The following is a 21,502-nucleotide window of genomic DNA, read 5'->3' as shown; positions in this document are numbered from 1 at the left end:
ACATACAAGTTTCAAGCGCACCTTGATCTCCGGTGTGGACATGCACATTTCCGTTCAACGATTTTGAAAGCGAAAGAAGACCTACGAAACACTTACCAGACAAATAAAACAATGGCAGAACCCCAAAGATTTGATGGCATGTTGCTTGCTATGGCACAGCAGTGTGATGGTGGAATACAGGAGGTACTTTAATTCATTTCACACAAATATTGGCAACATGAAGAAAATTGTGCTTGGAAGTAGAGTCTAGAGATCTGAAATAGTCTAGAATGTTCTTCCTGGCTGTCTATCACCTTCTCTCTCTCAATTTATACATACATATATAGATATATACACATGTCTCAAAACCAGAGTTCGAATTCTGCTGAGAAAATAATCATGTCTACACAAATTTGCAGACCTAACATTGTTGGGTAAAATGACTCGGTATCGTTTTTTTTTACAATTGGCAGTCTCCTGAGATAACCTCAATGGTTAATTAGATGGCATGTAGACTAATATGCAAACAAAATGTTGAAACAAATTTATATATTGAGTCCATGCATACTAAATTGTATATTTTAGACAGTTTATAAATTGAGAATTTTAGCAGGAACATAAATACTAGCGGATCCGTAGCTCTTAGGACCTTATGTTATTTTTTGACTATTTGCGGACCATAGAGTTTTGGATTTTTCCTATTTCAAAATGTTAGGAATTGCAACCAGGTTCAAGTCGCACTTTCAGTGACTTTCAAAATGTATTTCCCAAAAATTTATTGTTTGTAATCCATGCAAAGCCTGTCAATATATATATATAGTTTTTTTTGTTAGAAATTTTTTTCAAGATATGACGTACCTATTTATGTTTGAATATTCATGATATTCATTTCCTTAAAATTATCATCTAATTATTCCCATTTGTATACATTCTCCGCCATTTTGTTCAGCCATATTGAATCTTGTCGTGATGTCACGAAAAAGATGAAAACATAATATGACTAAATATATCCATTTATGATAAAACTTGTTTTGATTAACGATTATAATTTTGTGGTTAATCTATTGAGGACTACCAATAGTTTTTCAGTCAGATGCTACCATTGAATCAATCTTTTAAAGTCTAGTTAAGAGCGAGATTTTATCAATTTTATACTGAAAAGCCTATTAGTTTAAATTTGTTTCCCTTTAGATATACTGTTCCCAGGTTTTAGTATATGTTATAAATCAAATTTGAGAATTCAAGAAAAATTGGTTAACATGAATTTGACAGGAAATGTCCATATTATAATGAGAATAACCCATAACGCATGTTCACCTACCAAAATGACAAATGTCAAACTATTCAAACCAGATGGCCTGATTTAGCTCACACAGTTGTCATGGTTTTCCAAAAACTATTCATAAAAAATTGACTGTTAAGTGTGTAATATTGTGCATGTAGATATACATCATGTACATTGTATATATATATATATGTTTATTCATAATGGTAAAATTCTCATATTTTGCAGTTGATAAGTGCCTTCTTTAGTTTCTTATTAAGAAAGACAGACTTTTACACAGGAGGATTGAGAGGAGATGGTGAAAAGGTATGACTTTAGATTTTTTCATATAAATTATTTCTTTTAAGAAAAACAAACTTACAACATGTACAATGACTTAGCAGAGCCAGAATAAGGACAAAATGACAAACAACAGTACACAAAACACAACAGAGAAAAATTATAAACCCATACTATAAACTCCACCAAAAACCAGTGTTGAAATCTCATGAAATAATATGAATATGGACATGTCACATAATTGTTTGCTGTTACAAAATGTAAATTTATGTTTCTAGACCTTATTTTGTAAGCTATATTATTCTAAGTGAATATTGCCTCAATAGATGTCGTTGATTAGCCAAGTGCTTGCCTTCAGAACATGTTGCATTATAGATCTGCCATTAGATCAGCTTGTTAGTTAACACAAATACTACAGTGTGTAAGAGTAATTATCTTGGAAAGATTTCCCTTTTAACCCCCTTCTTTTGATAGTATAGGCATCTATATTGTACAATGTAGGGAGAATCAAAAGGAAGTCTTACCATATTTTGTGTTAGTAAAATTAAATTTATATATATACATGTACCAACATTCATCATGGACTTAATTTATCAACATTGTAATAATCATCTCACAAACACAAAAATACAGAGGTCATTATTTTTTTTTCTCTTTTTTTCATAAACAAATGTATATAGATATAAGAAGATGTGGTATGAGTGCCAATGTGACAAATCTCCATCCAAGTCACAATTTGTAAAAGTAAACCTTATAGGCCAAAGTACGGTTTTCAACAGGGAGCCTTAGGTCACGTAATATATACGCAACATGTACATGATATGTAGCATAAGTTGATTTACACAATTCTTTGTTTTGATTTTTTTCTTAAAATTGAATACACATGTTTTCAGATTTAAGTCTTGTCTTTTATTTCAGATGATTATGAATTCCTTTAAACGTTACCAAGATATGGCAGAACAAAAAATGGCAGAGATTAAAAAGGAAAAAGATGAAGAGGAACAAAAAAGGAAAGAGAGAATTGCCAAGAAAAAACAAAAGGAAGAAGAAGAGAGAAAGAAAATGGAAGAAGAGCCCAAAATTAAAGAAATTACAGACGAAGAAGCTGAAAAAATACAACAAGAATTAGAACAGGTGCTTAGTGTGGTCTTTAACAATGGTGTATTAAAAGAGCTAAATGATGGTTCTGGGGATTCAATCTGTTTTCTTTGGTACCAGTTTTTTGTGGATCTAGAAATATATTTATATATGATTTTGTGGCTTTCCCAAAGTCTGCAAACAAGATCTAGAGTATAGAAAAAAAATGGTATTTTGTCGAATATTTAAATGACTCCTTTACCATGTTTACCCTTTACAAACAAAATCCACAAAAATTGGTATCCTAAAAATAATAATAATTCCACAGTAATTCATGTATACTGAAATTTTAATGGATTTTTCACACTAGAATTCAATCTTATGATTTTAATATCTAGTTCACTGGTTTTTTACTTTGCTTTAATGTTCTTTGGCATATTCTTGAGTAAATATTTTATCTAAGACCTAATATATTAAACTCTTCAGTAAGATTTATAGCAAGCTCTTAATTTTATTTTTTCAATTGTTTAACAGAAAAAAGATGATAAAAAGGAAGAAAAACCTGTTGAGGAAGATAAGAAAGAAGAAACAAAAGAGGAAGAGAAAAAGGTTAGATTAAGACTCCTGCCATCTGTTTTCAGGCGTGTTCATTATAGTGCTATAAATTAGATCATGTCTGCAAAAAAAAGTTACAATATGATGCTTAATTAATACCAAACATAAAAGATGATATGACACCAGTAATACTGATGAAAAATAGAGGGAAGGTATTTGCCAGCATTTTTTTTTTTATTATTTGATCAGCAAAAAGGAAATAGCCAATTCCATTTCTGGAGTTGTATCTTGTATTACCTTTACCTACATGTATATTCGGGGTAAGCAGCAACTTGTTTGTGCTTTTTGCCAGTCATATTTCAACATTAGCAGTTGATCAAAAAAGTATTCAATGTATAATACATAACTCTGAAAATGAAAAAAAAACACCAGGCAGATATATACCTGATAAGATACTGGCACTTCCCAAAATAAATTTGTGGGCACAGTCAAGCAAATCCTGCCTCATTTTTTAGGGTAAAGGTTTATATGCTCTGTATCATGTCTTAGCCAGTTTGCTTATAAATAAAAGTAGATAATGGTAATATGCAAATACAACAGCAGCCCATCAATACAAAAAAAAATATACCTAATGGGCCAAGCTCGAAGAGAGTGACAATGACTAGATTTTTTTTTATCTATTGAATGAATTTTAGGAAGATGAAGATGAGGAAGACGAGAAGGACAAAGGAAAGTTAAAACCCAATGCAGGAAATGGTGCTGACTTAGAAAATTACTCATGGAGGCAAACACTAGATGAAATTGAGGTAAAGGATATCAGAAGCAGGCCTAGGGTGTAAGAAAAGAAAAACTGTATTCAAATGTTCCTATCAGATCTATAACTGCAAGTGCTTATATTGTTAAGCCCATAGAATAACATAATTGTTTTACCAATTGAGAACTGATTTTAAACACATTGTTAAAATTTCTTGAATTCCTTGAATCAGGGGATGTCCTTCAATTCCAATATACCTTGGTATCTTTTCTACCTAATTACAGGTAAGGGAACAGATGTGAATTATATAGTGTTCTCAGCTGTAGTTTTTAACAAAGCTTTTAACATCTGACATTTATTATGTAACTTTAAAATATTCACAAGTGTTATCCATGTGAACACTTTCTAATTGGTTATTTTTGGTTTCCTTTTAGATTAAAATACCATTTAAAGTATCCTTTCCAGTAAAGCCTAAAGATGTTGTAGTTGATATTCAAAAAAAGGTTAGTATATTTATAAATATCATTATAGTTTAATATCAAAAGGAGGAACATATCTTTGGTACCTATACATTTTGAACCTCATTTCAAAGGTCATCTTTTTAAAAAGGTCTGTTTTATCTTTTCCCTAGGGTGACCTTTCTTTACAGGTTTGACTGTATTTGTCAATTGGTCATGAAAATCAGAAACTTACTGTGGGAACAAGGGTTAAAAATTGTTATCACATTCAATACTGAAATCAAATAATAAACTGTTAATTGAACATACTGTAAAAAAATCATGTGCATGGCTTTCAGATTAAATTTATCCAGTCTACAGTATATATTGACTTCCTACATTGGTACTTTTTTTTTCCAGACATAAACATTAACTGAGCATCAAAGGTCACCTGCATATACAAATTGATGAATTATTTTATCTAATTTATTAACTTTATATATTGAGAAATTCAAGGCAGGTTTAATTGGTCACCTACAGATATTACATACATGACATAAGGGGCCCAGCTTTTCTAAGTTGTAAACTACTGTTTCACTAGCCTGTCAGCATTAAGATTATGAATTCCCAATGCCCACTTGGCAGGACCTTTCTAATCATATCTTATTTGACAAGGATAGTCAGTTTTCAAAGGTGACATTATGCATAGTGCATTTCTGCTTCCTCCACCATTGGAATAACATTAACGGTACCAATTTTCCTGCACCAGATGCGCATTTCGACAATACATGTCTCTTCAGTGATGCTCGTAGCCAAAATATTTGAAATCCAGAGCTTATATAAAAGATACTGGCTTCCTCATGATAGCCAAAATAATGCTAAAAGTGTTTTTTAATGCCAAAAATCATCCCGACAAATATTACTTGTTGATGGCAAAACATCTTATCTATACTTTTATTCTTGTTCTTTTCAGAAATTAAAGGCAGGGTTAAAAGGTCATCCCCCAATAATTGATGGTGAAACATATAATAGTATAAAAATTGAAGAATCTACATGGATTATTGAAGATAGAAAAAGTTTAGTTCTTACAATACAGAAGGTTAGTAAGATAGATATACATAAGACATTTTACAGCTAATTTTCTAATGCTTGTATAGTAAAACTTTGGTTGGGTTGCTTGCTTTGTTTGAACACACATTAATCTGAGCTTTGTAATTAAGATTGACATCTTTAAACAATATATATATATAGGCATATTAAAACTGTATAGTATGTTATGATATGATTGGACATTATCCCAATTACAATTGTAAAATATACAAACAAAGCAAGCAAGCTAACCAAAGTCTTGCCCTACATGCTTTAGGAAATTAGCTGTAAGAGTTGATTTGAGTTTAAAAGTTAAAATCAGAATAAAGTCAAAAAGAATTTGCATAAACATTCATCGTAATGTAATTTTATTGTGCTTTAAATCTACTTTTATTTTTCATTGGAATTTCACAGATTTAATTCTAAAGTTAAGATGTAACTGTGTTCATAGTAAAGTTTCACTTGTTATTTAAATAAAAGACTAATCTTAAAAACTGATCTTTTATGACACTTTTGCCATGTTGTTTCTGGTGGTATATGTGAAAATCAACAACTAAAATGATGTCAGAATTCGATTAATCCAAGCATACAGTTGTTGTAACAAAAATAACAAAAGAAAATCAGATTTATGATTTAAAATTCACAAATGCACTTCATTCACAAACTGGGAGAAATTGATTGAAAAAAAAACACTTCTAAGGGAGATAATTATGTTATTTTTAGTGAAATTACTATCAGACTTCATTTGAGTCAGAAAAAATCAAACTATGAAAACTGCAGTTTATCCTTTTTTTGTGTCTTTCCTTCAGGTGAACCAAATGGAATGGTGGAGTAGAGTAGTCACTACAGAACCAGAAATTAATACCAAAAAAGTCAATCCAGAAAATTCTAAGGTACAAATTCAAAATATATATATAGTCCATCTGATATTTGTTAGGTTGAAGTTTGTGATAATTTTTGTTTGAGGAGAATCACTTATGATAAGTCAATGATATTTTGTATGCAGTTTAATAAGAATTGGCACATCTCATTACCATGGATATTAGTTGGCCCTCTACCCTCAGTCAAGGTCTATTGACTTTGAAACTTTGCATAGTTAAAATTTTTGATTAGGTCAGATTAAGGTATACCACTTACCATAAAGTCAATGATGTTTAATATTCAGTTGTAATATTTTTTTTCCCACTGAAATTATATGACCATGTACCTTCAGTCAGGGTTCATAAACTGAATATTTTTAATAGGTTACATGTTAAAAAATCAGGAGTATTGCTATTTTAATTTCAACATTTTCATTTGAAAATCAAATTATATATAGGTGAGACATATCTCTGTGACACCAGTTTATTTAATAAAAATTGTGTGTAAAAGTTTTTTGATTTGCTGTTATATCTTGTTTAATTATCTCCCCCTTAATTAAACAATTTTGGGCAAATTTTATCTTATCAGAGATTCAACACCATTCATGAATAAAAATATAATCTTAATTATATTGATAATAAATAAGAAAAGACATTTTAAACCATATTTTTCTTTTACAGCTATGCAAAATTTAAAAACATGCTTTGACATCAAAAGTGCTATTCTTTTATCTACTACGGGGTAATTTTAGTCCTCATTTATGTTTAAAAAAATGACCTTGTGAGATTGTTAGGCTGTTATGGTCGGTAAACAGTTACACCTTGTGATATTTTTTATTGTCTCATTGTGTGATTTGGGTGTGCTGTTTCTGTTTGTAGTGTTAAGAAAACAAATATAAATTTAAACACAAATGTTTTGTCATTTCTAAAATAACTAATTTTCTTTTCGTATATTAGCTTGGAGATTTGGATGGAGAAACCAGAGGTGTAGTAGAGAAAATGATGTATGACCAAAGACAGAGAGAAATGGGATTACCTACATCTGAAGATCAAAAGAAACAAGATGTTTTAGGAAAGTAAGTAAAACACAGTACTAGTTGTCCCCCTTGAATAATTCAAGGGAGGTAAGAGAATTATTTGTTATTTATTGTAGCTCACAGTCTTGGATAAATCTTTATCTTTAAAACACAATAAAGGAAAGGAGAAACATAGATTCAAGAACCTCTGAGTAGTAGATAATTTTTACTTCATCTGTTACATTCTGGAAATGACAAATACACCTATGGTTATGTTTTAATGAGGGGTGTATTAAGAAATTGCATTTCTAAATAATGCAATACAACAAAATACTGAAATATGGTTATCCATACATATAAAATTAAGAAGATGTGGTATGATTGCCAATGTGGTAACTATGCATTAGAGACCAAATGTTGTAAGCAATTATAAGTCACATAGAGCTAAATATCTACAATGAGCAAAACATAAATGGCATAGTCAGCTACATAGGCATTACCCCCGCCCTCCCCAAAAAACATCAAATCAATGAACATGACAGACAGCAACCTACATAAAGTTGCAAATGGCTTGACCTATTAGATTAGCTTGAAGGACAAAAAGAACTAACAAAAGATACAATGTAAAAAAAAAGAAGATGTGGTATGATTTCAAAAGAGATAACTCTCCACTAGAGACCAATTGTATCTATTAAGGGAACTCACAATTACTGATCTAGGTTAAACAGCTAATAGATTAATCTTGTTCTCCCTGACTAAAATATCGAGCATTACACATTCATTGATTTAGTGTAGTGAGGTCTGAAAAAAGTATGACCATGTAATATACCAAATTAAACATAGATTGTTCAGATAGGATGTAGGAAAATAAGTTTTCATGACTAAACAGCAATTATCATTAAATAAAGTTTTGTTTATTTCCTTTATTTTCAGATTTATGAAACAGCATCCAGAGATGGACTTTTCAAAGTGTAAATTCAACTAAACAATGTCAATCATTGTTCATGACATTTTGTACAATCAATCCAACATATAATTAATGTAATTGAATGGTGTATGCAAATTTTGTAAGAGTTTGGCATCAGATTATGTTCTTTGGGTTCATTTCTGTTATTTATAGTTACTCGAAGTTCTTTTCGTGTCTTTAAATAGACCTTAGACATTGATGTAAATTATTGTTAAAGGATAAATTCATGTGAAAACTTAACTTTTTAAGAACAATATTTTACCTATTAATTTCAAGTGGATTGGCAGTGTATGTAGGATTTGGGAAAAGATTTGCACATTTAATTGTACATTCATACTCATTATGCATGAAATAATTGCCACTGGACATTATACAAACAACCTATATCAATTATTTTATCACAACTTAGATTGATAGGTTTTTTACTTGACATGCCAGTTATCAGAGGGGGTCTTCATTGAGCTACATATAAGGTTACTGGGGTAATGCATAGATGGTTACAAGTTTCATTCCTGACATTACCTTGGTGGTTGTTGGGACTTGTATGAGTTTATAAATTTTATTGAAATAAGAATGTCATTAATTTAAGTATAGATTTTTTTTCAAAGCTAGCTAGCAAATAAATAGTTAATAAATGTCTTTAGTAAGTAAATGATTACACTACATAGAGAAGAATATCACAGTTTGACTTTACCCTCATTCACAGAAAAATCTCTGCTTTATACTAAAACTGTATGGCCAGTTACATATCATTCTCATTATAAATGTTTCATGTTATTATATCATTGGTCAAATTTTATTTGTGGTTAACAGTGTAGCAAAAAAATAGATTCAAACTGAGGCCACAGATTGCCACCTTTGAATATTTGGTTTAAAACCAGATAAGTGTAGTTTATAGAACTTGTGATTGTTATTTGACAAACTTGTATGAACTACATGTTTTATTTTTTTTTTTAATCTTGAGCTCATTTGTTTCTGATATATGTAATGTTGTTAAAGGATAATTTTATAATATATAATAATACAGGCAATATTCATATGCATGTACTTGTATATATAAAACTCAAATGCAAAAGAATGCGGTTTGCACACTACATTAAAAAGGATCTTTTTGGTCCTTGATTGTAAGATGTAAAATAATACACATTAAAGATGATTATTTTGAATTTTATTCCTGTTGTTTATATTATAATCATATCATATCACACACAAGCACTAATTACATTGCAGTGAAAAAAAAACATGTAAATGCAATGATATGGGGTAAATATACATCTATAGCTCACAATATGAACATTAGCATGAGTATTAACTCTCACAAAATAGACATCATAAGATGCCCAATAATGTGGAGTGCAAAATATTTTATTAACAAGAAAACACCACATTTGGGAATTTTGTCTGAAAAGATAGTCCTATCCTAGAATATGTTCAATTACTTTGTTGTTGTAAACTTATTAAATCCATTCTTCTGAGTATACCATTTGAAAAGTACTTCAGTCTATCAAAACCTTGAGTAAAATATTTTGTCAAGCTGTTTTATAGTTAAAATTTAAGTTAAAATGTAAAATAGGCAATTTCTTATTAATTTTTTAAATCACTTTTTTATATTATTTCTGCATTCATTTTTAAATCTTTTTTTTCATCTGAGTTCTGCATTTTTTTTTAAATTGTTTCTTTTTTAATCTGATTTCTGCACTATTTTAAATGCCCCAGGTCTTCTTCAATTTTTCTATTGTCACTTCTTCTTCGTCACTTTTATCGTCTTTGAATTGTAGACCAAATTTGACCTTAGATCCAAAATTATCACCCATGTATCTTTCATCTGCTTTCTCACTCACTCTTTGCCATCTGAAAAAGACAAGTATAATGATTTGATATTCATTGTCTTGAAAACAAAGAATTGACAGACAAATATGAAATACATTTAATAAAACACATCTTAAACATTTCTAATTTCATCTTGTCATGCAAAAAAAAATTGGTACTGCTTCATTCTACCTACAAAAATGCAATTACATTAGCTAGTCTTACAGAGAACTAGCTGTGGAACCGTAGCTCTTGGGTCCTTGTGTTACTTTTTTTACTATTTGCGTACGGTTCCGTAGCTAACAGAGAACCTACTGTCAGCTTTTGTTTACATGAATTATGAATATGGGTTCATTTTGTGATGCATGTATCAATTAATATGAATCTTTAACAGCCAATCAAAATGCCTAAATTTATCTATAGAAGTGGTATTTATCCATTCTAGCCATTACCATCCTTTTCCATTTTTCATCAAAATAAAAACAGCTAAATAACATTTAATTTATAATACCTTGTATCACAACTGATTCTGAGCAAGTCTGTTAAGTTAGCTGTTGACATGTGTGCTGTCCTGAAAAGAAAGAAAAAAAGCAACAAATTTAAATTTCAGGTATTATATCCTTTCTTGTATATATACAGTACATGGACTATTTCTTTTAATTAATAGCTATACATAGATCATTAAAATAAAAATAAACTACACCTGTGTAGCATAGTTATTTGCTGCAAATTGGCCAGCTCAAACATGTATCATGTGAGGCTATTTTATATAAGTATAATGTAGCAGAACTCGGGAAAATATTATTGCTATTTCCCAAGAAAATGTTAGTAATGACAAGATGTCTTAAGATCTTTTGGTGTAACTGTCTACCTGTCTCATTGACACATACCTGACATCACTTGTAAAATTTAGTAATATCAAATTACTTAAAAGCAGTAAATTGTCAGTAGTTGAGCCAGAATTTTGAAAATTAGAGTCCTAAATGGGCACAACTTAAAGAATAGGGAAGTCAAAGAGTAGAAAAGTGTACTCGTAAACAAAACAAATCAACCATAAGGGTGATGGGCAACATTAGGCTCTTCTTAAACCTTCCCCTGATAATGGTAGTGAGTGTCAGAAGTATGAATGTTTTAATGTTTTACCCCATGGTAAAAATTAACACATCTCCTGCTTTGAAGTCTGATGTTTTCCATTGTCCTCCAAATTTCTCTGTGATTTCCCATGGATCAGTAGTAAACCATCCAGTTCCTACATTTAAAAGTATAAAAAGGTAATTGCTCAATATCTTTCTTATTCTTATGTTCAATTTAGTCATATCTTGCTTTTATATAATATTTTAAGTGTGCCAGGTGTGTAAAAAAATGTTTGCAACTAAAAGAAAGAACAAAAAGTTAAACATTCTTTTCCACTAAACCAGTTATTTGTTATTAATAAGTAAAAAAAGAATGATTCATCAATAATTTTATTTGCAGTCCTGAATATACATGAAATATGTTCTACTTGATGTTATGCAAGTTAAATCCAAGAAGCTCATTTTCCATTTCAAATAATCCTTTTTTTATTTAAATGTATTAGATATGTAAAAAATATTTGTGTAGATATCTATAAAATGCATCATAAATTAAGTAACATTTAAAAAGTTAAACATAGTTTTAAAGCACACCTTTCAGTTTTGCAGCTTCAACATCTAAATGTCCATATGTTTTCTGGAAGTATTGAAAACTGGAAAATAATGCAAAAACAGTTTAGTTAAAGAAGCAAAGTTCTGTGAAAGACAGTTATAGTTTATATTTCATGTGGTGTATATCTTTAAATGTTTATTGCAAGAAGTGGCTGCAGTCTACATTTTGTCCAAACAAAAATTTCAAAAAAGAATTAATTTGTAAGTGATGAAATTGAAGCTTCAGAAGGCAATGAACCTCTACTATAATAGTGTTTAAACTCCAGTTCATATCTGTATTTTTTCAACTAGTTTTCTCTATTCTTTATTTTTGCCCTCTATATTCTCTTTTCATTATATTTTAACACATTATTATTCTCTATTCTTGTTTTCCCCGTTATTTCTATTCTATAAAACCCCATCCAGACCCTCATACATGTACTTGTTCTTTTATCATTACCTTTCTAGAGAATTAGATCCTTCACATACAGCTAAACATCCCATATCAAGTGTTACATCCCCAAATGGTGTCCACATTGTGTAAAGATTAGGTGTTCCTCTGTTCATGTAAACACGGTCAACATGCACACCAGTGAATGCCTCTCTGTATATACCTCTGTTAGAAAAATACAAAATAAAAATCAATTTAAAAGAGGGATGTGATAAAAAAAACTTAACGACACACAGAGCACATATATCAAAGACACAAACTAAGAAAGCTGAATTTTAAATCTGCATGGAATTGTCATTTACAGTAACGACTTTTGTGTTGACATGCATTATCATTGATAAAGTCACTGTTACAAAACTTTGAATTGTATTTGGTAAACCTTCAGAATAGTTGGACCTCATGCTACATGTCTAAAAATGAATTTTATTGCACAATAACTTGCAAAACTACACTACTAACTGTGTATTGCTACCTTTAACTTTGTTCTTTATTAGGCGTTTATATTTTCTTGTTTGGAGCGTAATTTTGTACACAAAAAGTGGGTTTGGCATATACAATTGTAAGCTTGGTATTTTTTATGAGTTTTTTTCTATACATTAAAAGGTCTTAAAACAACACATATTATGTATAAATTACACTTGAAGTTCAAATTCAAACAACAGCTTAAACTCTTAACTTAAAATTCACAACTATATGTAGATCATTGATGATTCTTACAGAAAACTTACTTCATACCTTAACCATTTAAAATCAAAAGTTCTTGGTTCCTCTCCCAGAAATCTTCTGAAGAATTCCTTTGCTGTAATTAAAAAAATATGGAATGATAAACTGGTAAAAAGAGATATAATAACAGGTTTAAATAGCTTGAACATCGTAATTCTATAATTTGAAATAGTTATAGATTTTCACATCCTCCCTACACCTATTTTTAGCTCACCTGGCCCGAAGGGCCAAGTGAGCTTTTCTCACCACTTGGCGTCCGTCGTCCGTCGTCGTCGTCGTTAACAATTTAAATTTTGAACTTCTTCTAGAGAACCACTGAATGGAATGAAACCAAACATGGCATGAATGTTCCTTATGAGGTGCTGACCAAGTGTTGTTACTTTGTTGCCGATCCATCATCCAAGATGGCCGCCAGCTTTGGACTTAGTTTAACATAGGACCCTATGGGAAATGCATACAAATGACTTCTTTTAGAGAACCACTGAATGGAATAAAACCAAACATAGCATGAATTATCCTTATGGGGTGCTGACCAAGTGTTGTTACTTTGTAGCCGATCCATTATCCAATATGGCCGCCAGCGGGGGACTTAGTTTAACATAGGACCCTATGGGAAATGCATACAAATGACTTCTTCTAGAGAACCACTAAATGGAATGAAACCAAACATAGCATGAATGTTCCTTATGGAGTGCTGACCAAGTGTTGTTACTTTGTAGCCGATCCATTATCCAAGATGGCCACCAGCGGGGACTTAGTTTAACATAGGACCCTATTGGAAATGCATACAAATGACTTCTTCTAGTGAACCACTGAATGGAATGAAACCAAACATAGCATGAATGTTCCTTATGTGGTGCTGACCAAGTGTTGTTACTTTGTAGCCGATCCATCATCAAAGATGGCCGCCAGCAGGGGACTTAGTTTAACATAGGACCCTATGGGAAATGCATACAAATGACTTCTTTTAGAGAACCACTGAATGGAATAAAACCAAACATAGCATGAATGTTCCTTATGGGGTGCTGACCAAGTGTTGTTACTTTGTAGCCGATCCATCATCCAAGATGGCCGCCAGCGGGGGACTTAGTTTAACATAGGACCCTATGGGAAATGCATACAAATGACTTCTTTTAGAGAACCACTGAATGGAATGAAACCAAACTGGCATGAATGTTCCTTATGAGGTGCTGACCAAGTGTTGTTACTTTGTTGCTGATCCATCATCCAAGATGGCCGCCAGCCGGGGACTTAGTTTAACATAGGACCCTATGGGAAATGCATACAAATGACTTTTTTTTAGAGAACCACTGAATGGAATAAAACCAAACATAGCATGAATGTTCCTTATGGGATGCTGACCAAGTGTTGTTACTTTGTAGCCGATCCATCATCCAAGATGGCCGCCAGCGGGGGACTTAGTTTAACATAGGACCCTATGGGAAATGCATACAAATGACTTCTTCTAGAGAACCACTAAATGGAATGAAACCAAACATAGCATGAATGTTCCTTATGTGGTGCTGACCAAGTGTTGTTACTTTGTAGCTGATCCATCATCCAAGATGGCCGCCAGCGTGGGACTTAGTTTAACATAGGACCCTATGGGAAATGCATACAAATGACTTCTTTTAGAGAACCACTGAATGGAATGAAATCAAACATGGCATGAATGTTCCTAATGTGGTGCTGACCAAGTGTTGTTACTTTGTAGCCGATCCATTATCCAAGATTGCCGCCAGCGGGGGACTTAGTTTAACATAGGACCCCCGCTGGCGGCAATCTTGGATAATGGATCGGCTACAAAGTAACAACACTTGGTCAGCACCATATGGGAAATGCATACAAATGACTTCTTTTAGAGAACCACTGAATGGAATAAAACCAAACATTGCATGAATGTTCCTTATGAGGTGCTGACCAAGTGTTGTTACTTTTTAGCCGATCCATCATCCAAGATGGCCGCCAGCAGGGGACTTAGTTTAACATAGGACCCTATGGGAAATGCATACAAATGACTTCTTTTAGAGAACCACTGAATGGAATAAAACCAAACATGGCATGAATGTTCCTTATGAGGTGCTGACCAAGTGTTGTTACTTTGTAGCCGATCCGTCATCCAAGATGGCCGCCAGTGGGGGACTTTTGAATGAAATTAAACATGTTCCTTTCCTTATAAATGAGGTTGTGTTGTCACTTTTAGCCAAATTTTATATTTTTTTATATGATTTCAAAAACCCAAGTAGAATCAGGTGAGCGATACAGGCTCTTGAGAGCCTCTAGTTTTGAAAGTCAACATAAATATACATTATTAATTTTATGTCTAGCTATTTTTTCCGACGTAATCGGTATAGTTTCGGTTTGTGCCCTTTGAACTTAAGGACGCTTAACTATGGCAACAGAATACGCATGCTCGAAAATCCTTTCTGTGATTGGACAAAATGAGCACTGTCATGGTGGGTGATTTGGTTGTGTTTGAAAACACGTCTCGTTAATTATGTCGTGATGGAAAGCAAGTGAAAAACTATAAATATTTGAACTAGATCTTACAAAGATTTATATTTTTATAAAAAATAATTGTTTCTCCAATAGCTCTTTGCATCCGTGACAGCTGATTATTCGGGACAATTATATAATTTTTAATGTAAACTTTGTTGTACGAACGTACATGACTTTTAGAACGCACCTACGCATGTGAGATTTCCGCGGGGTTTTGGTGAATGTAAACAGAAAGATACGAGGACCGAGAAAACTGAACACAAACAGAGAAAACGTTATTTAAATGGTATCTTTGTGCTTCTGAAGGTTATTGAAATTATAGTTTTAAACATATACGCAATTTTAAATACGTCGGATATCTTTTTTAAAGATAGTTCTTGTTTTCATTGTGACAGTTTTCAGAAATGTTCGAACAATTTATTTTTGCCTTGACAATTCATATATTTTTTAAAGAAATAAGTCTGTTCGATTTCCATGCCAAATGTGGAATTCAAATCTAAAAGTTATAGATCTATATAATTGTGTATTACACTGGGGTATATATATATATATATATATAAACTTACGTCTAGGACCTTCCAAAACTTTTTGAATATTTTCTGCATGTGTTATTTTTCTGTCTCCCTGAAACATTTACACATAAACAGCTTATTTTAAATATGTTTAGAAATTTCAAACAATGCTGACCAATAGATAAATTGTGTCACTAGTTCCATTAAAAAGACAACCATACAAATGCGTCATTTCTTTAATTTTAATTTTTGAATACTGCTTGAATATAGTAAGTTTTACTATACAACTTTAATACTATATAATACAAATCCTTGCTTGAACAGTGGGTTAATATTTTCTCGGATCAGTCGGTTGGCTGTTGTTATACTGCACGTCAAATATTTTTGATAATTGTCCTGGTATAAATTTATGTAGTAAGTACTCATTTCATGACTATGGGGACGAACTGTTTTTTGTGTAATTTTTATATGTACCTGCTGTTTTTCTCTAAAAAAAAAAAATAAGGACACGATTTAATGCTTACAGAAAAGAAATCCTTTAAAAAATTGTAATGCATCTGCCTTAAGTCAGGAACCTCGTAAACTGATGTCCATAGTCATATTTCATTTGTTTTCTTTTAACAAATTTATGTTGATGCAAATCTTCCCAGGTAGCAACAAAACATTTTATTGATATTTTTAAAATATATTGCAAAATGTCACCAAAATATCATTCAAAAACATGTTTTTGAAGTGATATGTCTGGCTTTACTCATGTAAATAACATATTTTCTGGAAATATTTGTTCTGAATGTTTCAAGAGCATTATTTTTAAATATCTTGATTTTATATTGAAATAACATAACTTTGATATTATTCAGTGTCAATTGAAAATATCCAGACACCTTTCAAACATCTGGACAACATATTCTTCTTATGTCTATAGGATATGTTTTATGGATGTCAACCAAATGGTTTTTAAATACAGTCTACAACCATATGCTATTTTAATAATAAGTTGATGCATTGAATTGAATGTTTTTTAATCTACTCATAAAATCAACTAGTAGATTTTATATAATTTTTCAGTAGTTTCACAACGCTATTGGAGAGCATGAAAATTCACTCGTGTCAATGATATCTTGATTTAAGATCAGATGAAAAAAATTAAAATATATTCAAATTGTATTTGTTGTTTTGGGCTGGTTTTAAATATTTTTTGTTTGTGCATGAAATTATTCAATCATTTAGGTAAATACATTTAAATGACTACACAGATTTGAAAATGTTAGATAAAGAGAATGAAGAGCACATTTTTCTGTTAGAACGTTGAAATAATATAAAAAATAAATTTTTAATTATGTGGTATAAAGGGGGGAGATAAGTACCTAATACGTTGGCATATTGTTGGCACAATGTTGGCTTATATTTCTTTATTGGCATGAAATATCAATGATATTTTTTTACAAACACTGTTTTAAAAACTTTGAATTAGGCAAAATACAAAGATTTTTTAGTTCTATGCACAGATTATCGTAGTCCTTTTGGTATGAATTTATCATTTGATTTTTACTGAGTCCTCAATGCTCTTCAAACACAATCGTTATTCGCAAGATAATTTTTCTTTTGATTTGATTGGAATTTTCGTCTAAGTTAGATTAGAATTATTAAAACTTTTCTATCAAAAATGAGGAGACATTCATGTTAATCTGATTAAAAAATTATATAAAAAATATTTCCTTTTTCATATCAAACATGGGCTTCACACAAATATCACTTACAAACATTAGAAAAACATTTGTCGTACATCTTACAAATATCAATTAGAAATATTATGTAAAAATGTTTATAAAATATTTCTCTTTTCATATCAAACATGTGCTTCACTCAAATATCACTAACAAACATTTGGAAAGCATTTCTAGCATACATCTTACAAATATCTATTAAACATATTATCTTAAAACGTTTATGAAACAGTTTTTAACTAATATTTTCTAAATAAAATCGAAAAAATATATTGTTATGATGTTATTGAAATATTCATTAGATATTACCATTTTTATATTTTTAATTAGGATAAGAAAATTATATTGATGTTACATCAAAAAGATATTTTATTATACATCAGCCTATGCTTTACATAGATATTAATCAAAAATGTTTTATGAATATTTCTTTTACACATCTAAAAAATATATATATTAAATGTAATATAAAAATGTCCATCAGATATTGATTGAATATTGCAAAGAAATATCTCCTCATAATACAATTGTTGTCATTTATAAAACTGTCTATTTAACATTTTAAAAACATCAGCAAAGAATATTTATTTATTTATTATAAAAAAATATTAACAAAAAATGTTTTTATATTAGCAATGAAACATTGGGATGAAATATTATTGTTAAAATGTCATTCATGCATAATTTCTGATGTAAAAAAAATGTCTATAAAATATTTTTTGGTAAATAATTTTGACAAACAATAATATCATGAAAATATTGTGTGTTAGCTGGGTTTGGAAGTCTCTAATCCAGAATCAGGGTGATTGATAGTTATATATATGTTATAGACACTTGTCTATTACTATAGAAACCGTTTGTTTACTTATAAATGTGTTGCTGTGTTGTTTTGAAGGTGTCTTCCTCGAATGCCAACATTTTATATGTTACCTATTCCTGGAACGCCAACAAAAATATTTCAATAGATGTTTATATAAGAACAATAGGTGTTTTCATAACTATTTTAATCATTTTATAAGTATTTAAATGTAATTTTTTTTAGAGAAATTGATAAAATTGCAACATTTTATCACTTTTTGATAAGAAGAAAGTAAATTTTGAGGTTACAATTATCATGAATTTTCAAAATATAATAAAGAAAATAAAAACATTTTTTATTACTTTTTATTAAAAAAAATAATTTAGGAATGGAAAGGTTTATTAACATAAGACATGTTTTAAAAAAAATAAAAAAAATAGAGTTAAATACAATTATTTCAAATTAAAAAGGATATTAAATATTTATTTAAATCCATATCATTTTAAATATTTTATTAGTTAGTATGAACTACTTATAACATGAATTTTTCACAATAAGTTAAACTTTACACTTGTAATAGACTCTTAAATGTGGAAATTGCTTGTATAAAATATTCAACAATAATTATCAGATCACATATGAAGATTTGTGCTTTTTGTCAATGTTTACTTAGGTTATATGTATTGTTTTCTGTATATAAAAAATAGAAGATGTGGTATGATTGCCAATGAGACAACTCTCCACAAGAGACCAAAATGACACAGAAATAAACAACTATAGGTCATCGTTCTCTGTCTACAAACAAATAAATACTGTTCAAAATTTTCTTCTTTTTATGCTATGAAAAAGTATGAGAATATCCTCCATATAACTCTACAAAATTTCAAGTCCATAAAATAGGGTAACAAGAATTCTGATGAATTGCCAACATAACAAACACCTGAACAATATTTTATAAATGACTTACAATGAATAAAAAAGGGTGTAATATTATACCCAAGAAAAATATCCTGAACAACTGAACAAAATAAAACATAGTAATCTAACATTCATACAAAGTTTCGAGAAATTCAACATGAGGATATAACAGCAAACACAACTATAGAAATATTGGAAAAAAGTATCCAAGTCCAAAGACTTTGTAATGCAATACATTTCGAAGTTTTATTTTTAGAGAAGAGCATACTGGTTTAAGCAGTTGCAGCAAAAAATGATTTTCAACAACTTTACAAACATGAATGTGATTTAGCTACCTAGAATTTACCTTAAAGTTTCTGTTTAATTAGTATAATTGTTTTGATAAGCATGCACTTTTGTTGTGATAACTACTTGCACCTATTCCTCGAACGCCAACATAATTTTACAGGTAAATTGTTGGTAGATCAAATGATGTTGGCATTGAAGGAATAAACCGTTTTGAAACAGACGTGAACTCTACATCTTTATTTGCTCTTGTGGTAAATTGGTTGTTCTCGGTCAAATCTAACTTCATTAAAGTGGCACTGATTCATAAGAATAAGGAAGGATTACAACATAGCAGACATCAGTTAAGTTTTAGATCGGACATTTCACTAGACCGTAACGGATAAAACAATTGTGAAACACATCAGCTCCTTCTCTACAAAGCATACAGTTGAAAATAAACCAACAGTACCACGACACCCCACTATCGCCCTTTGATACAAATTTATCATAAGATAACACTATACTTACCTCCATAAATGGTATACATCCTTGACCACATCTAGCCTCCAATACTCCCTCAGGCCAAGGGTCAACTAATTTTCCATTGCCTTGTTCTTTGACGTATTCTAGTACTGTTTGTCGTGCATTGAGTACTTCTTGTCGGTCATGTAAACCCCGAATAAATAAGTATCTGTCAAGGAATTAAAAATAGTCGATTTTTAAAACTATAATACAAAATCGGTTAAAATCCCATTAAAGCTTACGTTATGTCCTTGTTTGTCTACTATGCCTACTCAAAATAAAGCTTTTATGTTATCTTTACCCTCATGGTTTGTATGCACTCCGTGTTACATATTCCCTTTCTTTCATCGAGAACGCCTTGTCTTGCGACAGAGGCGAATGAGAACACATTTATTTTATGTATTTCAAATTATATTCGTGTGGAGTGCATGCTATCGTCTCTGTTGGTTATCCTTGCAGATGTTATACATGTATCTCGCTTCCTTAATATACAACCAAGAAGAAATCATCATATTGAAACAGGAATTTGACAGTTGTCCATACGTTTGGTGTGTTTGAGCTTTTGATTTTGACATTTGATAAGGGACTTTCCGTTCTGAATTCTCCTCAGAGTTCAGTATTGTTTTGTGATTTTACTTCGTATTGTTTGCATAATTTACACTGTTTATCAGAACATCTTGACGTTCACAGTCTGTGATATATAGGAGAGTTTCATACTATGCATATACCACTCATATGCATGTATCTTGAAGTCCATACTAGTTCATATACTGATAAGTGATATTCTGCGTGAACTATTTAGTGGTATCTGTGATAAGTTTTTTCTAACCAATTGTCCATTTCAGACCAGTTACAGTTAACCTGAGTGTATAGCATACTCTCGTCCTGAAATCATGCAGTAATGTTTGCCACTGGACAAACTTGTGTTGCTATGAATTTATTTGCTAGTTGTCCTAATCATATGTATATTTGATAACTATGAACTGGAGAAGCTGTAGTATGCACTAATCTCAACTAGGCAAGAAAATATATAAGCTGAAATGTATGTTTACACAAAGAATCATAGAGTGTGATAGTACTTATAAATATATGCATATACTATGTATATAAATAAAAACAAGAAAATCAATACCCTTTTGTTTGTATTTCCTTGTGTAACGCCTCTACATCAGATAACAAGTGATTGCAATCTTCAAGCTGCTGTAGCCTATCTGATGGAAACTCCACCATTTGTGTACCAAGTTGTACTGTCCTTGTCGCCATTTCGTTATAAATAATAACGTACTATTTATCTAGTACATTTTCTTCTAAAAATA

The 21,502-nt window shown here is 30.7% G+C and overlaps 2 protein-coding genes across 2 annotated transcripts; one reads left to right on the top strand and one right to left on the bottom strand.

Moving 5' to 3' along the window:
• On the top strand, positions 1-9,469 carry LOC143047847 (nuclear migration protein nudC-like). Its single transcript, XM_076221143.1, has 10 exons — positions 1-183; positions 1,493-1,570; positions 2,462-2,677; positions 3,155-3,229; positions 3,871-3,981; positions 4,364-4,432; positions 5,340-5,465; positions 6,265-6,348; positions 7,273-7,391; positions 8,265-9,469. Exons 1-10 carry the CDS (start codon positions 112-114, stop codon positions 8,314-8,316), a joined length of 1,002 nt encoding a protein of 333 aa, XP_076077258.1. The 5' UTR covers positions 1-111; the 3' UTR covers positions 8,317-9,469.
• Positions 9,450-21,502, bottom strand: LOC143047846 (1-deoxypentalenic acid 11-beta-hydroxylase-like). Its single transcript, XM_076221142.1, has 9 exons — positions 21,319-21,502; positions 20,193-20,355; positions 16,008-16,065; positions 12,955-13,018; positions 12,229-12,384; positions 11,772-11,830; positions 11,251-11,356; positions 10,619-10,678; positions 9,450-10,149 (listed from the first exon to the last, which is right to left on the bottom strand). Exons 1-9 carry the CDS (start codon positions 21,447-21,449, stop codon positions 10,002-10,004), a joined length of 945 nt encoding a protein of 314 aa, XP_076077257.1. The 5' UTR covers positions 21,450-21,502; the 3' UTR covers positions 9,450-10,001.

The sequence above is a fragment of the Mytilus galloprovincialis genome, chromosome 10 (genome assembly GCF_965363235.1).
Source record: "Mytilus galloprovincialis chromosome 10, xbMytGall1.hap1.1, whole genome shotgun sequence".
NCBI classification, from domain to species: Eukaryota; Metazoa; Mollusca; class Bivalvia; order Mytilida; family Mytilidae; genus Mytilus; species Mytilus galloprovincialis.
Note: the sequence above shows the minus strand (reverse complement) of the source record. Positions and strands in the feature narration are given on the sequence as shown.